Source organism: Rhinopithecus bieti, unplaced genomic scaffold (assembly GCF_001698545.2).
Source record: "Rhinopithecus bieti isolate Rb0 unplaced genomic scaffold, ASM169854v2 scaffold_19737, whole genome shotgun sequence".
NCBI classification, from domain to species: domain Eukaryota; kingdom Metazoa; phylum Chordata; class Mammalia; order Primates; family Cercopithecidae; genus Rhinopithecus; species Rhinopithecus bieti.
In genome coordinates this window covers 2,449,615-2,466,185 of record NW_016809683.1, presented here as the reverse complement: position 1 = coordinate 2,466,185, position 16,571 = coordinate 2,449,615, and the positions used below count along the sequence as shown (strand labels likewise).

Here is a 16,571-nt window from a genome sequence, read left to right as displayed (position 1 = left end):
CGGGAATGGGTAGAGCGGGGTAGGAGGAGTCCTGGCAGGGGAGCTGTTCCTGTGCAATGGGCCTTGAAGAAAGGGGAGGATGGGTGGATGTGGGGTTAGGTGACTGTGGAGGTGGGGCTGGTCTCTGTCCAGGTGACAGGTGGATGGTGGAGCTGGAGGAGCCATTCCGAGCCTCCAAGGCTGGGGAGCGGGGAGGGAGGCAGATCGGTGTCCCAGGCCACACCTGTTGACTGGGGGATTAGGGTGTTAGGTCCTTGCCAGCCCTCCTCCAATAAGCCCCTCCAGGCCTGCAGGGAGAGGAGGAGCCTTGCCATGTAAACTGTATTTTTAGTTCCCTGTGCCTCTCCCCGGCTGCTATAAGACACCTCTCCCCACCCCCAGCCCTGGCCGCTTGGCTGGAAGCTCTGCGAGGACAGCTGGGGAGAAGGGGAGCTGTGGTCAGTATGATGGATGCTGAGGGGCTGGAGAGGAGCAGCCCTGGGGGGTGGGTTCCTGAGAGTCTGGAGCAAGCTTGGGGGTCCTGCTGCCCCATCAAGGGCCTTGAGCAGGTCCTGCAACTCCCAGGCCTCAGCCCTGCTCTGAGTCCTGGCCTGGCGCTGGTCCAGGAGGGTAGACTCTGCCAGGGAGGCACAAGCTAAGCTAGGGGTGGGGAGGGAGGGCCCGCTGGCAGGGGGGAGGCACTGCCCAGACTGGCCTCCAAAGGCTGATTCCCAGAAGGAGGAGGAAGAGAGTAGTGAAGGTCACGGGGACTCCCGGCTTTGAGGAGCCAGAGTTCTCCTTCTTGCCACATCTTTGATCTCCCTTGGTGGTGTCTTAAGCCCAGATTTACCAAAGGGAATTGTCAGCTGCCCAAGGGCTAGCAAATTCCTAGGTCACCTAGATTGGATTTTCTGACCATAAAAATTGTGGGCCAGGTGCACAGCTGCCTGAGGGGCTCAAACCTGTGCAGGTGGGTGGGGAAATCCCCTTTGCTATAGCATTCTCTTTGTGTGCATGTGACCAGAGGTGAGAGTGGCTGGAGACTGAAGATGGCAGAGCCCGTCTTTCTCCACCAGACTGAGGCCCCCGACTTGCCTTGCCTGAGGAGGGTGCTCAGTGGAAGTCCTGGGATGTCCAGTCCGGACGAGAAAAGTCTTGGGTGAGCCTGCTCCTTCTCTTGTGAGGCAGACTCAGCTGGGCCTCTATATCCCCAAGGAGCAGGCAGAGCCACCACAAGGAAGTGCATGTGACATGGAGGCATCTTTTGGTTCGACATAGAAAAGGATTTTTAAAGCTTTAGGTAGCGAGCTCACCGCTCCCAGGAGTATTCAAGCAGATGCCAGATGATGATCTGTAGGGAAAACTACGTTTAGTGGGAAATTGGACAAAATACCATTGAAGGCCTCTTTTAGTCATAAGATACTGTGGCCCTATAACTCTAGATTTCTCTGCTTCTAGCTCTCTCTGAGTCTGGAATCTAGAACCCAAGTTTCTCAGGTGGTGAAAAGTTGAAGACTTTGACACTCTAGAAATTTAATTATTGGGAGCCTTGAGGATGATTCTACAAGTCTCAGTTTTGGATTCAAAGGATTCTGTGATATGAAAGGGGAAAAGAGGAGGTCTGACTTGGTGGGATCCAGTTTTTCCCCATTGGGTATCAGACTAATGTGCCCTGCATTCGTGCGTGTGTATGTGTGTGTAGCACCAGCGTGTAAGGCTGTAGAAAGTTTTGCACACAAAGGCAGCCTGGCTTTCCTATCATGTGTCCGCAGCTTCTCTGCCCTGGCCATAATGAAGGCTGTCACAGGGATAATAATAGCCCCCAAACAGAGCTGGTGACTCCAGGTAGCCATAGCAACTGTGAGGTAACGCTGCTCTGTTGTAGAGATGTGTAAGTACAAACAGATGTCGGTGCCTTCCCATTAGCTTAAAAGGTAAAACTTAAAAGGTCTGTCAACTTCAAAGCTACAGGTTTCCATGAGCACGCCAGTTAATGGGGGCGCTTGCCAAGCGGGTGATAGCTTCATATTAAACACTTCAGCATCAGTAATGGGTGGATGAGATTTTAAATGCTCAGGCTGTCCTCAGACAACTCAGGAGGCCAGAGATGGGAGAAGGGCTGGGATTCGGGTAGGAATCAGCCCTGCCCTGCCCTGCACTCTCAGGAGTGTTCTGACACTCTCAGGAGGGCACAGGCCAGAGAGCATTTGAAAACCGCACACTGCGTCTCAGTCGCCAGCAGTCTCGGATGTGCCCCTCGGCCTTCCCCAGCACACCGGGCAGGTGGCCCCGGGTCAGGTGTGGCACAGCTCAATCCCATCTCCTTCTTTCTGCCCTCCACTCTCTCACCTCCAGCGAGTGACCAGCAATAAGGGTCAAACTGCTGAGAGTCTGAGACTGGGGCAGACCCTTTCAGAATCGTCCTTCCTTCTGAGGCTGAGCCTGGAACAGACTGGGGCCTCAGTACTGGCCTGTTGAATGAATGAATGAACAAAGGAACAAACAGATGACTAACTGACTGAATGAATGAATGAGATCCCCTTTGGCATCCCCATGGCTTTTTATTTTTTTTTTGTCTTTTGAGATGGAGTCTTGCTCTGTTGCCAGGCTGGAGTGCAGTGGCGCGATCTCGGCTCACTGCAACCTCCGCCTCCCGGGTTCAAGTGATTCTCCTGCCTCAGCCTCCCAAGTAGCTGGGACTACAGGTGCCCGCCACCACGCCTGGCTAATTTTGTATTTTAGTAGAGACGGGGTTTCACCGTGTTAGCCAGGATGGTCTCAATCTCTTGACCTTGTGATCCGCCCACCTCAGCCTCCCAAATTGCTGGGATTACAGGCGTAAGCCACCGCACCCAGCCCCCCATGGCATTTTTAGCTACTCATTTTGTTACTGCTTCTTCCACTGCTAAAGAGATGGGCCTTTGGAGGTCGGCTGGCCTAGCGTTTGGGGTTGACTTCTGGAAGGTCACTAGGGAATGGGGCGCCAGATGTGCAGCCTGTGTCTCTGACCTTTTGGTCATTAGGAGTCAGCTGACTCCGTACACAGGACTCATTGAACGGAGACACAAGGCTCCTCCAGGGAGTGGTGGTTCCTGGCAATCCTAGAACGGTCACCAGCCAGGTTTTAGAGACCTGCACAGAGGGCGTTCTGACCCAAAGTTGCACTGGGGAACTCCAAGTTTGGGGATTTTTTTTTTTTTTTTTTTTTTTTTGAGACAGAGTCTCGCTCTGTCGCCCAGGCTGGAGTGCAGTGGCCGGATCTCAGCTCACTGCAAGCTCCGCCTCCCGGGTTTATGCCATTCTCCTGCCTCAGCCTCCCGAGTAGCTGGGACTACAGGCACCCGCCACCTCGGCCGGCTAGTTTTTTGTGTTTTTTAGTAGAGACGGGGTTTCACTGTGTTAGCCAGGATGGTCTTGATCTCCTGACCTCGTGATCCGCCTGTCTCGGCCTCCCAAAGTGCTGGGATTACAGGCTTGAGCCACTGCGCCCGGCCGGGGATTCTTTTAATTTAAATCTTTCTCTAGCTACATTTCCTACTATCTGTCCAATTCTTACCAAACATCCCTGTTCACATTCTGAAGACGGGATGTGACTGGCAGAGCTAGTAGATGCTGACTTTTCAGATGGAGCCCTGACAATGGCTTTCTCAGCTTGGCTGTGACTGGCAGCAGGTTTGGGGGAGAATCGTGTGTCCCAGAACATGACTGGCTGCACCTACACCTCAGCAGGAGTGGGGCAGGGCAGTTATCTTCAAAAAGCTCTGTAGGTGGGGCAGTCGTTACTGACACATCCAGTGCAGAGCCAGGATGGCCCAAACACTGGCTTATCCTTTCCAAATCTCGTCTCCCACAGCTGTAAGTTGGGGTAGTGCTCGCTACCTCACAGGTATTGTAAAGATTAGATGTAATCTTGCCAGGGAGGCACTTTGTAAACTGTAAAGTCCTATGCAGATGGAAGGAAAGGTCTGTGCCTGCCTTGATCATAGTACTACACAAACTGTACTGTACTTTCATTCCTCTTAGTTATCTCCCTAAAGAGACTCTGAGTTCCTCGAACACAGGAATGTGTTTTATTTGATTTTGTTATCCTCAAAATGTAGCAGTGTCTGACACACAATAGGTGCTCTATCACTGTGAGATGGATGGATGGATGGATGGATGGATGGATGGATGGAGGAACAGATGGATAGATGGATAGATGGAGGCATGGGTGAATGATGGATGGATAGATGGATGGAGGGGGCATGATGAATGGAGGGATAATGAGTGGATGGTTGAGGGGATGGGTGGATGGATGGAGGGAGGAACAGATGGATAGATGGATAGATGGAGGGATGGATGGATGGAGGGAGGGATGATGAACGGAGGGATGATGAGGGGATGGGTGGATGGAGGGATGGAGGGATGGAGGAATAGATAGATGGAGGGATGGGTGAGTGATGGGTGGATAGATGGATGGAGGGAGGGATGATGAATGGAGGGACAATGAATGGATGAATGAGGGGATGGGTGGATGGATGGATGGATGGATGGAGGAACAGATGGATAGATGGATAGATGGAGGCATGGGTGAATGATGGATGGATAGATGGATGGAGGGGGCATGATAAATGGAGGGATAATGAGTGGATGGTTGAGGGGATGGGTGGATGGATGGAGGGAGGAACAGATGGATAGATGGATAGATGGAGGGATGGATGGATGGAGGGAGGGATGATGAACGGAGGGATGATGAGGGGATGGGTGGATGGAGGGATGGAGGGATGGAGGAATAGATAGATGGAGGGATGGGTGAGTGATGGGTGGATAGATGGATGGAGGGAGGGATGATGAATGGAGGGACAATGAATGGATGAATGAGGGGATGGGTGGATGGATGAATGGAGGGATGATGGATGAATGAATTGATGGATGGATGTATGAACAGATGCATAGATGGGTAGATGGAGGGATTGGTGGATGATGGATGGATGGGTGGGTGGATAGATTAGTGAATGGATGGATAGACACAGAGATGATGGATGGATGAATGGATGAATTAAGGGATGACAGATGGATGGATGGATGAGTAACTGGATGGACAAATGGATAAATGGATAGATGAAAGGAGGACGCATGGATGTAAGACAAGGCTAATCATCCTCCACTCACTTTCTTTGCAAGACCTTCCACCCGATTACTCAACAAACATTTATTCAGTTCAAATTTGGCACACAGCACCATGTGAGGCCCAAGAGATACGTGGGCTAATAAAACAGAGTTCCTGCCCTCCTGAAAACTGAAAAGAAGGGGTTCTGGCTTCCTGGGTTCAAATCCCAGCTCTGCCAGCAACTAGCTGTGCATCTGTGATGTTTCCCCACTTCCTCTCAATTAAATGGGGATAATGTCAGTACTTATCACATAGGGAGGTCTTGGGGGGATTAAATGAGTTCCCAAATGCCAAGTGTTTGGGACAGGGTCTGGCACCCAGCAAAGTCTCTTGTGAGTGTTGGCTGCTATTATCCTAATAGAGAAGCTGGCATGAAAACCAGGAAATAGGATGCCCCTTGGGCAATGCAACAGGAACCTACACAAAGAAAGGAAAGGAGGAAGCAGTGAGTTGTGTCTTGAAGGAGTATGTCAAGAAAAACTTTTCAGAGGGAAAACTTTGAGCAGGGTCATGAAACCAGGAGTTCTCTAAGAGATTGTAGACTTGCCTGGGACCACCTGGCTATAAGCACAAAACCATTCGGTTCCTTTCTGTCACTTCTGGCTGGGTGAGGGGTCTCTGGCAAAGGGGCAGAAGGTGCGTGAGAGGCTACGAATGGCCAGGACTGTCCCGGGGCCAGCCAGGGCGCCTGGTGGCCAAGCTTAGAAACATGACAGGTCCTCTTGGGAGGGCTGATGGTAGGAAGCGTTGGGTTTCAGGCTGCTGGCGTCGGCCTCCGTGGTGCCCTTTCTGTCAGCTATCAGAGTCCAGACGGTGCCCAACCTCCTCCCCTTCTTTCCACACACACAACCACTCCACCCCCTGTGGCCTGAACTGTCCTGCCTCGCCACAATGGCACCTGCCCTAAAATAGCTTCCCATGTGAGGGCTAGAGAAAGGAAAAGATTAGACCCTCCCTGGATGAGAGAGAGAAAGAGAAGGAGGGCAGGGGAGGGGGAGAGCGAGCCATTGAGGGATCTTTGTCAAGCATCCCAGAAGGTATAAAAACGCCCTTGGGGCCAGGCGGTCTCAAACCCCAGCTGTTGGGACCAGGACACCCAGTGACTCCATATTTGCTCTTTTTGTCTTCTTCAGACTGCGCCATGGGGCTCAGCGACGGGGAATGGCAGTTGGTGCTGAACGTCTGGGGGAAGGTGGAGGCTGACATCCCAAGCCACGGGCAGGAAGTCCTCATCAGGTAAAGGAAGATATTCTATTGCCCCTGCCACCTACACCCTAAGATCAAGGGTGTTCAGCTGCAAGACGGAAAGTTTGTACTGGGGTAGGTCAGTTGGCTGCATTAGTTAAGGGTGTTAGAACCCTCACTTGCTTTTTCTTTGCTTTTAAGTGTTAGGGATTCGACTCAGGAGAGGGAAAGGGAGCCATTTCAGGCTCATGTCAGCAGCTGGAGGAAGCTTGAGAATCAAACCTTGGATGCTCAGAGTCCAGGAAGAATTTCAGAATTATAGACAGTCAGAGTTAACAAGGGCCCTGAGAGATTTTGTACAGCCACTTCTCTTACAGGATGAGGACAAAAAGGGACTGAGAAGGGGAGGACATTTCCAGAGTCACAGCCCATTAAATGCTCTTCAAGTGTCAAGGTTAAGACATGGTCTTCAAGGGGAGACAGATCTGGTTCTAGACTTGGCTCTGCCACTGAGCCACTGGGTGACCTTTGGGAAGGTACTCAACCTCTCGGAGCCTCAATTTCCTCTCCTGTACAGTGAGGGGATATCCTAATATCTACGTCCTGGAGGAGAAGTGAGAATTAAGTAAGATAATGCATGCGAGAGGCCTGGCATGGCTCCTGGCATATACTGAGTACTAGAAATGTTAGTAGCTATTACAGATGAAGCCCAGGCTAAGGACCTTTCAAAGCATCGCAATTAGAGAACAGAAGATAGAGGGTCATTAGTGACCTTTGATGTTGAGTATGTCTCCAGTTTGAGAGCTCGGAATGATGTGGTCTCCAAGTATATCCTGCCTTCTACCACAAGGACTTCCAGAATACACCACAGAAAACAAAATTCTGAGTTTTGCAAATAGAGGATAGCTGTGGTTTGTATATAGAAGTGCATCTCCTCGTTGCCTTCCATCCCAAATGGTGATACAGTCTTCTCTTCTCCTGGCCCCTTCCCTCACCATTCTGAGCTGGTTCCGTCACAAGTCTAATGGGTTATGAATCAACATTTCTGCCCCGGGAGGAAGGAAGTGGGCTCCGGGGTTGCCACAAGTGAATGGATTGTCTTTGGCACTTTAATTTGCAGATTAATTTCTCCTTATTTGTGAGCCAGAGCCAATTTTCCTCTTCCACTCTGTCATCCTTTGGGTCTCCCTTGGGCTTTACCCATTTCCAGCTTCTGTCTGCCTTGGGAGCATGGCTGATCCTGGAAGCTACGTTATCTAAAATTTGAGCCCTTAGTGGTCCGTGCTAGAAACACTTGAGGAAGGACAGTCGAGTTTACTATTGACTCTAATGGCAACATGGTGTGTTCATTATATCTTTCTTCTCCTGTCCCTGTCATCTGGCTGCAACAGGCCCTGCTGGATTGCATAAAGTGCCCCCCCGACCAACACACACACACACACACACACATTGACATCAACTCCTGGGCCACCGATTTGCCGTGTGATCTTGGACAAGTCTCTCTACCTCTGGGTCTTATTTCTCTGTTGGTTGAGCGGTGGGATTGTCTTCCGTGGTCTCTGAGATCCCGTCCCATGCTCATGTCCTAGAATTCTGAGTCCATGATGCACCTTTGCTTTTGGAGAGGAGGTAGGACAGTCAGGTGTGGAGGTAGGAGACCAGAGTTTGCAGAGCAGAGGTCTTTCCAAGGTGATTTGGGAGCTGCCAGACCTAAGGCAGTCGACTCGCATGTCCTGAAAGAGACTCAGGGTAATGCATCATCAGGGAGGATCAGGGAGTTTTGCCAGGGGCTGGGGACCAGGGATAAGACATAATGCCTAGGGCTGCTGGCCCCTGAAAGGTCCTAGAGGCCTGGTGCCCTGTCACGTCTTAGGCTGTCAGACAAGCAGAGACTGTGCCAACTGGTTCTGCCCTCTCAGTGTTTGGGGTACAGGGAGGATGGCCGCCCTGGGGGCAGGGTGGAGGAGGCTCGTGTCCAGGACTGCAAATGTCCCTGTGGGAGTTGGCATCTTGGCTTTGTTCTAGATACTGACTCTGGATTTTCTAACTGACCTTGAAAGGTTATGTCTCCAATCTTCTGATTGTAAAAGAGGGCAAATTCCATGAAGCCCAGTCTGTAAAACACTGAGGCCTTCACTGCAAGTACACGAACATAAAATTCTAGAACATAGAAGCTTGGAAGGTCACTTGGAGATTCTGGCTCCAGGAGTGGGGCTTCGGAAGGAAGGGGGCTGCTAAGTGGGTTCCACATCCCAGTTTTTCCTTCCTTTACTCAAACCTTTTTTTGTTTTATTTACTTTGGCTTTTTTTTTTTTTTTTTTTTTTTGGAACAAAGGATTTCAAGGCCATAAAATGTTTGAAAATCACTGGTGGTGATTTTCATTACAGGGAGGAACTGGGCCTGAGAGTCTCCACTGGTTAATGGCAGCCACAGGCAGGACCAAAAATTCCTGGGTGATGGCGATGACAATGGTAGAGATGATGACAGGAGAAAGACAGCAACCATTTATTCAGCACATACTGATTACTGGGCTCTGTGTTAAGTGTTTCACTTACTGAAGCCTGACAACAATCTTATGACGTAGATATGATTATGATCACCACATTTAACAGAGAGATTAAGTAACTTACCCCAAGTCACACAGTAAGTAAGAGAGTAGCTGGAATTCAAATTCAGGCAGCTTGGATCCAGAATCCTTGCTCCTTTTTTGTTGTTGTTGAGATGGAGTCTTGCTGGGATTACAGGTGCATGCCACCATGCTTGGCTAATTTTTGTAGTTTTAGTAGAGACCGGGTTTCGCCATGTTGGCCAGGCTGGTCTCGAACTCCTGACCTCTGGTGATCTGCCCGCCTTGGGCTCCCAAAGTGCTGGGATTACAAGCATGAACCAATGCGCCCAGCCCAGAATCCTTGCTCTTGACCACTATGCTATACTGCCCCATGAGCCACACGCAAGATGGGCTGCCATCCACACTCTGGTTCTTTTATTCTAGCAGAGCCAGAGGGGTGTTCATGGATCTGAGCGTGTGCTCCATGTTCCATGTGGGTGTCCAACGGGGCCTCAGTTCAGAGAACAGCAGGCAAACGACCTCCCTTCTCTCTGACTTGGCCTGAAGATCTGTCTGATGAACCAGGCCCACGGACGGCAGGGTTGAAGCTGGAAACACAGGCAAGCGGGGCTTTCTGAAATACTAGAGAAAACGCCTTCCGTCCATTTCCACAGGCTGAGGGGCTTCCATCTGTTCATTTTCCGGGTGGCTGTTATCAGGCAAATCCAGGAGAACGGCCTTCTGTGGCTGCCTGGGGGGCTCCTGGCTGCAAGTCCTGGGCCCACAGGAGGGCAGGCAGCTGTGTGGTGCTGGAATGATTTGGTGGGAACAAATTAGGCCAATTCTGCTCTGCTGTTTAAAGTAAACGTGGGGCGGGGTGTGGTGGCTCAGGCCTATAATCCCGGCACTTTGGGAGGCAGGATGGGAGGATTGCTTGAGTCCAGGAGTTCGAGACCAGCCTGGGCCACATAGTGAGACCTCTTCTCTACAAAAAATAAACAAAATTAGCTGGGCGTGGTGGCGGGCGCCTGTAGTCCCAGCTACTTGGGAGGCTGAGGTAGGAGGATCCCTTGGGCCCAGGAGATTGAGGCTGCAGTGAGCTGAGATCGCACCACTGCACTCCAGGCTGGGCAACAGTGATAACCTCTCTCAAAAAAATATTAGTAGGCCGGGCGCGGTGGCTCAAGCCTGTAATCCCAGCACTTTGGGAGGCCGAGACGGGCGGATCACGAGATCAGGAGATCGAGACCATCCTGGCTAACACAGTGAAACCCTGTCTCTACTAAAAAAATACAAAAAACTAGTCGGGCGAGGTGGTGGGCGCCTGTAGTCCCAGCTACTTGGGAGGCTGAGGCAGGAGAATGGCGTGAACCCGGGAGGCGGAGCTTGCAGTGAGCTGAGATCCAGCCACTGCACTCCAGCCTGGGCGACAGAGCGAGACTTTGTCTCAAAAAAAAAAAAAAAAAAAAAAAAAAAATTAGTAAAGTAAATAAGAGCTCTCTCCCTGGCTGTCTGGTGCTGAGAGTGGAAAGTAAGGTATTGGCAGGTCTAGACCTACCCTTTTGGTTTACGTATGGATGAGCCAAGATCCAGAGAGGTTAACTGACTTCAACATCACAGAGCACATTGGCGCCAGAACTGGGACCGGAACTCGGCTTCCATAACTGTCAGTCCCATGTTCTCTTCCGTGGATATCAGAGGTCAGGAGCAGGTCCCAAAATGTCTGAGACCCCCAGCTGCCTTGTGTCCCAAATTCTTGGCCCTGTTCTGTCCCAGACAGTCTCCTTTCAGCGTCCTGACCTCAGACCATCGCCTGTGCTGCCAGGTCTTGCATCTGTCAGGCGGGAGTTCAAGGATCATTGTCGCCAGATAATAATAGTCAGGAGCTCAGGGACCCTTGGATGAAAGGTGTCAGAGACAAGCTGTCAGTGACGCACGAGGATTTGGACAGGGTCCTGGGGCACGGCGGCAGACCATGCCCAACGTGGGGGAAGGGAGTCTATGTGGCCCAGTGGATATGGGGCTGGACTCACATCCTGGTTTGCACGCTTGTGTCAGGACACATGCAATCTTGGAGCAGGTGAATTGTTGATGTTATCAACAAGACACACTCTTGATTAGGAATCCAGGATCCTGGGATAGGATGGACTTTGAGATCAGCAAATCCAGCCCCCTCTTCCAAACACACAATTATTTTATCACCCAAAGAAACACCCTTTCAACACCATTCTCACACACTTACTATTTGATCAATAATCAGATCTCCCATCAGGAAGGGGGCCTAATAACTTGTTAGGTCCAACTTCGAATATGTGCACAGAGACACACACAAATGTGCACTTTGTAAAACAAAGGTGGCCGGGCGCAGTGGCTCACGCCTGTAATCCCAGCACTTTGGGAGGCCGAGGTGGGCGGATCATCTGAGGTCAGGAGTTCGAGACCAGCCTGGCCAATGTGGCAAAACCCCCGTCTCTACTAAAAAATACAAAAAGTTAGCCGGGCGTCGTGGCGCGTGCCTGTGGTCCCAGCTACTTGGGAGGCTGAGGCAGGAGAATTGCTCAAACCCAGGAGGTAAAGGTTGCGGTGAACTGAGATTGCACCACTGCACTCCAGCCTGGGCAGCAGAGCAAGACTCCATCTCAAAACAAAACAAAACAAAACAAAACATGAACTCATTCTCGGGTTGAGGAGCTGAGCTTCCTGGTCGTGAAATATCCTCCGCATAAAACCCTGGGATGGAGACTACGGGGATCAGGTGCTTCCTTGTGACTTCTGGGCGTGGTGGCTCAGGGCGCAAACTGTAGTGTGGCCACGGTACATACTGTGTACTTTTACAAGGATGTCATGGAGCCTGGAAACCATAAAAGAGGAGCTTTGCAAGGAACTGAAACCGTTAGACAGGAGAGAGAACCCTGAGCAGCCAGGGCTGCCCCTGCCGAACATTTCAGGCTGTGGCACAAGGGAAAGGGTGGCAGTTACGAAACCCAAGTTTCATTTTGGGTTTGGGTCTGGGCTCTGCTGCTGGCCAGCCTCGTGACCTTGGGCAAACCACTTATCTCTGTGGTCTTCCATGAGTGAAAGGCAGAAACTCACTCCTACCCAGAGGGCACGTCCTACTCCCTTTAACCAGCACCCACCACCACGGCAGGAAGGACCGAGATCGAAAGCTGGAGGTGGGTGCTCAGGGTCCCAGCAGAGGCCTCTGGGGCACCTCACTGAGTGCCTGGCGGGAGTGGGTGCCTGTCTCAGGGCTGGGTTGGGGTGCTCCCACCAGGATCCTTCATCATCTGCACAGTGAGGGGACTGGGAGGTTCAGAGAGTCACAGCTCGGGCTCAAAACAAGCGACAGGTTTCTGAGTGTGAGGATTGTTCTGGAGTGGAATGGTCCTCACACGTAGGAGTGAGCCTCCTGTAGCTAGAGGTATTTAAGCAGCTGAAGGACAAATCCCTAGGCAGGAAGTTGCAGAGATGGTCGCAGCGTGGACTAGAACTGCTGTTTTGGTCACTCAGACCTCATAGCCTGGCTTCTCTGGACAGCACCCCTGCAATAATGAGCTGGCGACTTCATGCCTTGGAACCTCCGTCTCCGCATCTGTAAAGTGGGAATAATATGAATGACTCAAAAGGAAAATGCAAATTGAGTCTATCATGGAACCTGGCACATAGTAGGTGCTCTGCTAGTCCAGGGTCCTTCAGCCTCAGTGTTCCTGGTCCACCCACAATGCCATTCAGCCATCTCCTCTCCAGGCAACTTGGGGAAAATTGGAATGAAACCAGCAAGCAATGCAGAGATGCTTTCTTCCTTCCTGCCCCTCATAGTAAAGAAGATGATAATGCTAATAAAATAACAATAGCAAGCATTTATATGACACTCACTATGTGCCAGACACCCTGTTGGTACATAGCACACACTATCTCACTTAATCCTTTAAGTAGGGACAAGTTATCCCCATTCCTTGTATGAGGAAGCTGAGGCACAGAGAGGTGAAGCAAATGGCCCAAGGTCACACAGCTGGGAAGACAGGGAACTAAACTTGAACTCTAGTCTGGCTGCCCCTAGACCTCACACCGCACCTCCCATGCCTAACTCCAGCCTTCCCTGTGCCCACAGGCTCTTTAAGGGTCACCCTGAGACCCTGGAGAAGTTTGACAAGTTCAAGCACCTGAAGTCAGAGGACGAGATGAAGGCGTCTGAGGACCTAAAGAAGCATGGCGCTACCGTGCTCACTGCCCTGGGCGGCATCCTTAAAAAGAAGGGGCATCACGAGGCAGAGATTAAGCCCCTGGCACAGTCGCATGCCACCAAGCACAAGATCCCTGTGAAGTACCTGGAGGTAGGAGGCAGAGCCTGGGCAGGTGGGAGGATGTGGGGAAGGCCTCGGGGTGGGGCAATGGGATCTGGGTTCGAGTCCCAGCTCAGCCACTAACTTGTGGGATGTCCTATGCCACTCCTCTCTGTGCCCCAGGTTTCTCATTTGTAAAGGGGATTGCCACCCACTTTGCCTTCCTCCTGGGATCGTTGAGAATGAACACATTTAGCATTTTTAATTTAGCATGCCAAATTCACATCTTATTACCAAAGAGGAAGGGGAGAGGGGATATTGGGTGCAAACTTTGCATCCTCTCCATGGGTAGGTACCATTATCATATCCATTCGATAGATGGGGAAACTGAGGCACACAGAGGTTAAGCAGCTTGTCCATGGTCACAGAGGTGGATAACAGCAGAGCCAAGATTCAAATGCAGGTCTCTATTACTACAGAACCCCAGCCCCTCTGCCACTGGGAGTCTGGTACATGCAGGACTTACATGGCAGGAGCTCAGTGACTGGGGCTCAATTTGGTGCGGGGGTGGCCAGCAGGCTGGCTGTACCAGTTCCAGCATCTTCACAGATGGAGAGACAAGACCTTGGTTTCCAGCACAAGCAATGGGTTTGAACCTCCTGAGATGGGTTGGAAAGTTGGGTGGATCAGGGTTGGGGGCAGGAGCCTGGGCTTCAGGTTGTGTGTCTATAACTGGTGGGAGGAGGCGATCTGTGGAGAGGAGGGAGCTGGGGATGAAGGACTACAGGGACAGTTGCATGCCCTGAAGGTAGAAACAGCAGGAAGTCTGGTGCAGCAATGAGGCTGAGGATGTGGTGATAGCTACCTGCTGGGATGGGCCACAGTGAACATTTGCTGCTATGCCTAGCACATGGTATCCATCCTCAAAGTTGCCTCATGGCCAAAATGGCTGCAAGAGCTCCAGTCACCTCTTCTATATCCCCAACTGGAAGGAGGAGAAAGAGAGGAATGCTCTCTTTTGAGGAGTTTAAGGAGTCCCAGAAATCTCATCCAACAATTTTATTTACATCTCATTGGCTGGAAGTTAGTTCTGGAGCCACCCTGTCTGCGTGGGAAGCTGGGAAAGGTGGTCTATTACCCCTCCAAATACAACCAGTGTTCTGTTACCAAGGAAGAAGGGGAAATGGATATTGTGGAGGTAATTAGCAGTCTCTGCCCCAGGCACGTACCCTTCTCATCCCCTTTTTACTGGTTTGGAAACGGAGAGCTCAAAGAGGTTAAGTAGCTTGTCCAAGGTCACACAGCTGATAAGCCAGGAGGTACAGTCAGATCTATGGTACTCTGGAACCAGGCTGTGAATACATTGTGGCACAATATCACCTCTTGCTTGACAACCACCACCACCCCTCTTTAGCCTCAACCCTTGCACCCCACCCGGCGATTGTGCAGAGTCCTGCCTGCCCAGCCGCTCCACATCACCAGCCTGAACAGACAGCCCTGCACGTGAGGCCATCCCTGCCTCCCCATCTTCTCTCTGCAAATCCCTGTTCATCCGCTAAGGCCCAGTGTGAAGCCATCTCCCCTACTTGGGCCCCAGGCCCACGAGGCCCTCAGCTTCTCCATCTGCCAGCCCCTCCCTGCACCGTGGTACTTTATCCTCATCCTCGGTCATAGCACTGCCAGGCTGTGTTATAATTTGTCTCTTTGCCCAGTGGTCTCCCAGCAGGCACTCAGCTCCCGAGCGGCTACCATTTCTGTGCCCCAGTGGCATGTGGTTGGCTCACCATACACTTCCAATGACTGAGTTCTCTCTCTAGAGAGGAAGAAGCTGAGTCTTGGAGAGAAAAAACCACGCAGCCAAGATATCACAACCAGTTGGCCGCTAGAACCCAGGTCTCCCTAGAACATGCTTAATCTGATGCATAACCTCTGCAAAAAATGAAGGCAGAGCCCAGGTGTCTGCTCCTCCCCTCACGGTGGACCGTCCTTCTGCGCTGTTCATAAGGCAGTCTCTACCTCACCTGTGGACAGATCGTCTCTCTGAGGGACTGAGGGGCTGCATAGGGTGGTGGGTGCTAAGAGGGTTTTCATTTCTCAATTATGCAGTGGCCCCATTCCACTGTTTCCTAGATATGAGTGGCTCTGCCATGCATGGACTCTAGAAAGTCTGAGCTGGGGGTCCAACCAGGTCATCTGGGTGGGTGAAGTCACACATGGGGTTGGGGCATAGGTGGCCCTGGAACTTGGTTCTCTCAAGTTCTCTAAGGACAGGGCTTGCTCCATGACACCCCGAGCCCCCACTTTGTTTTGTGGCATTCATGAAATGGAAGGTGAAGTTAAGTGTCCACCTCGATGCCCGCGAGGAGGCGTTTGTGGAGCTGTTCCTCTTTCCGAGCGGAGGGGTTTACCAGGTGTTGATGCTTCTTGAGGCCTCCCTTTGCATGTCCCACCCGCGACTATCCCTGCTTTATGTCACTTGCACCCTGGGGCCCTGAGAAAACGAGAAACCCAGCCTTGGTTCAGCCACTGCTTCCATTCCCAGCTTTGGCAGTGACCTGCCCACAGCCTCCTGGGCACAAATCCATCTCTGCTCTCCGCTTCCTGTGTGACCTCCGTCTGGCCACTTGTCTCCTCTGTAAAATGACACTCCTTGGTGCACCGGCCAGGGCTGCGGTTGGGATCAAATCTGGTTAACTGTTGAGAAAGCACAGCCGCGTTTTACATCCACCAGTCTTTCCGTCCCTAAAGCAGCCCCATGCTACATCTCCGTTTTCCCATGCCCATCTCTGTTATCCGGGCAATGAGACTGTAGGTACTAAAGCAAATGGCAATGCTGAGGCTGATAGCAGACATTCTCCATCCTGGGAGCCAGCCGTGGGCCTCAGGCCTGTCCTCTTCCTCTCTCTGCTTCCCTCCCGCCAGTGTTTCTGCGCTTGGTACAAAAAATAGGAGGCTGTACCCCCAAAATAAGGGCTTTAAAACAATAACTGTATCAAGTCGTTTAGTATGCAAAAATTGCATACACACAAATAGAAATACTTCCTTTCTAGACTTTCTGATTGCAAAATCCTGAATACAGTAATGAAATCTGAGCATTTCCCTTCTTTTCTGCTGCCCCCATGCGGGTGGTGCCCTGAGCTCTCACCCGGCTTCAGTGGAGTCCACATCCTGATGGAGTGGAGGGGGCTGTGGGTAAGAGCGTGGGCTCCGGATCCGGCCTTCCTGGGTCCAAATGCCCCTTCCATTCAACCTCCTCTTGCCTCAGTTTCTGCATCTGTAAATCGAGGGCAGTGGCAGTATCTATCCCACAGTGGTTGTGGGGATCAAAGGGGTTCATCCATAGAGATCACACAGACTCTCACCCAGTGCCTACAAAGTGCTCAATACACGGTCCTGGAATAAAGAGAAGGTGGGGCCGGGTGCGGT

The 16,571-nt window shown here is 51.5% G+C and overlaps 1 protein-coding gene across 2 annotated transcripts in view; it reads left to right on the top strand.

Moving 5' to 3' along the window:
• Positions 1-328: 328 nt before the first annotated feature.
• Positions 329-16,571, top strand: part of MB (myoglobin) — a 17,354-nt gene continuing 1,111 nt past the window's right edge. The window contains exons 1-3 of one of the 2 annotated variants that reach the window (XM_017890117.1): positions 329-437; positions 6,262-6,364; positions 12,974-13,196. In XM_017890117.1, the coding sequence (XP_017745606.1) occupies positions 6,270-6,364; positions 12,974-13,196 (318 nt within the window). In that variant the 5' untranslated portion in view covers positions 329-437; positions 6,262-6,269. Of the gene's footprint in view, positions 438-5,946; positions 6,166-6,261; positions 6,365-12,973; positions 13,197-16,571 lie in introns of those variants that run through there. The other variant, XM_017890116.1, reaches the window with a different exon arrangement.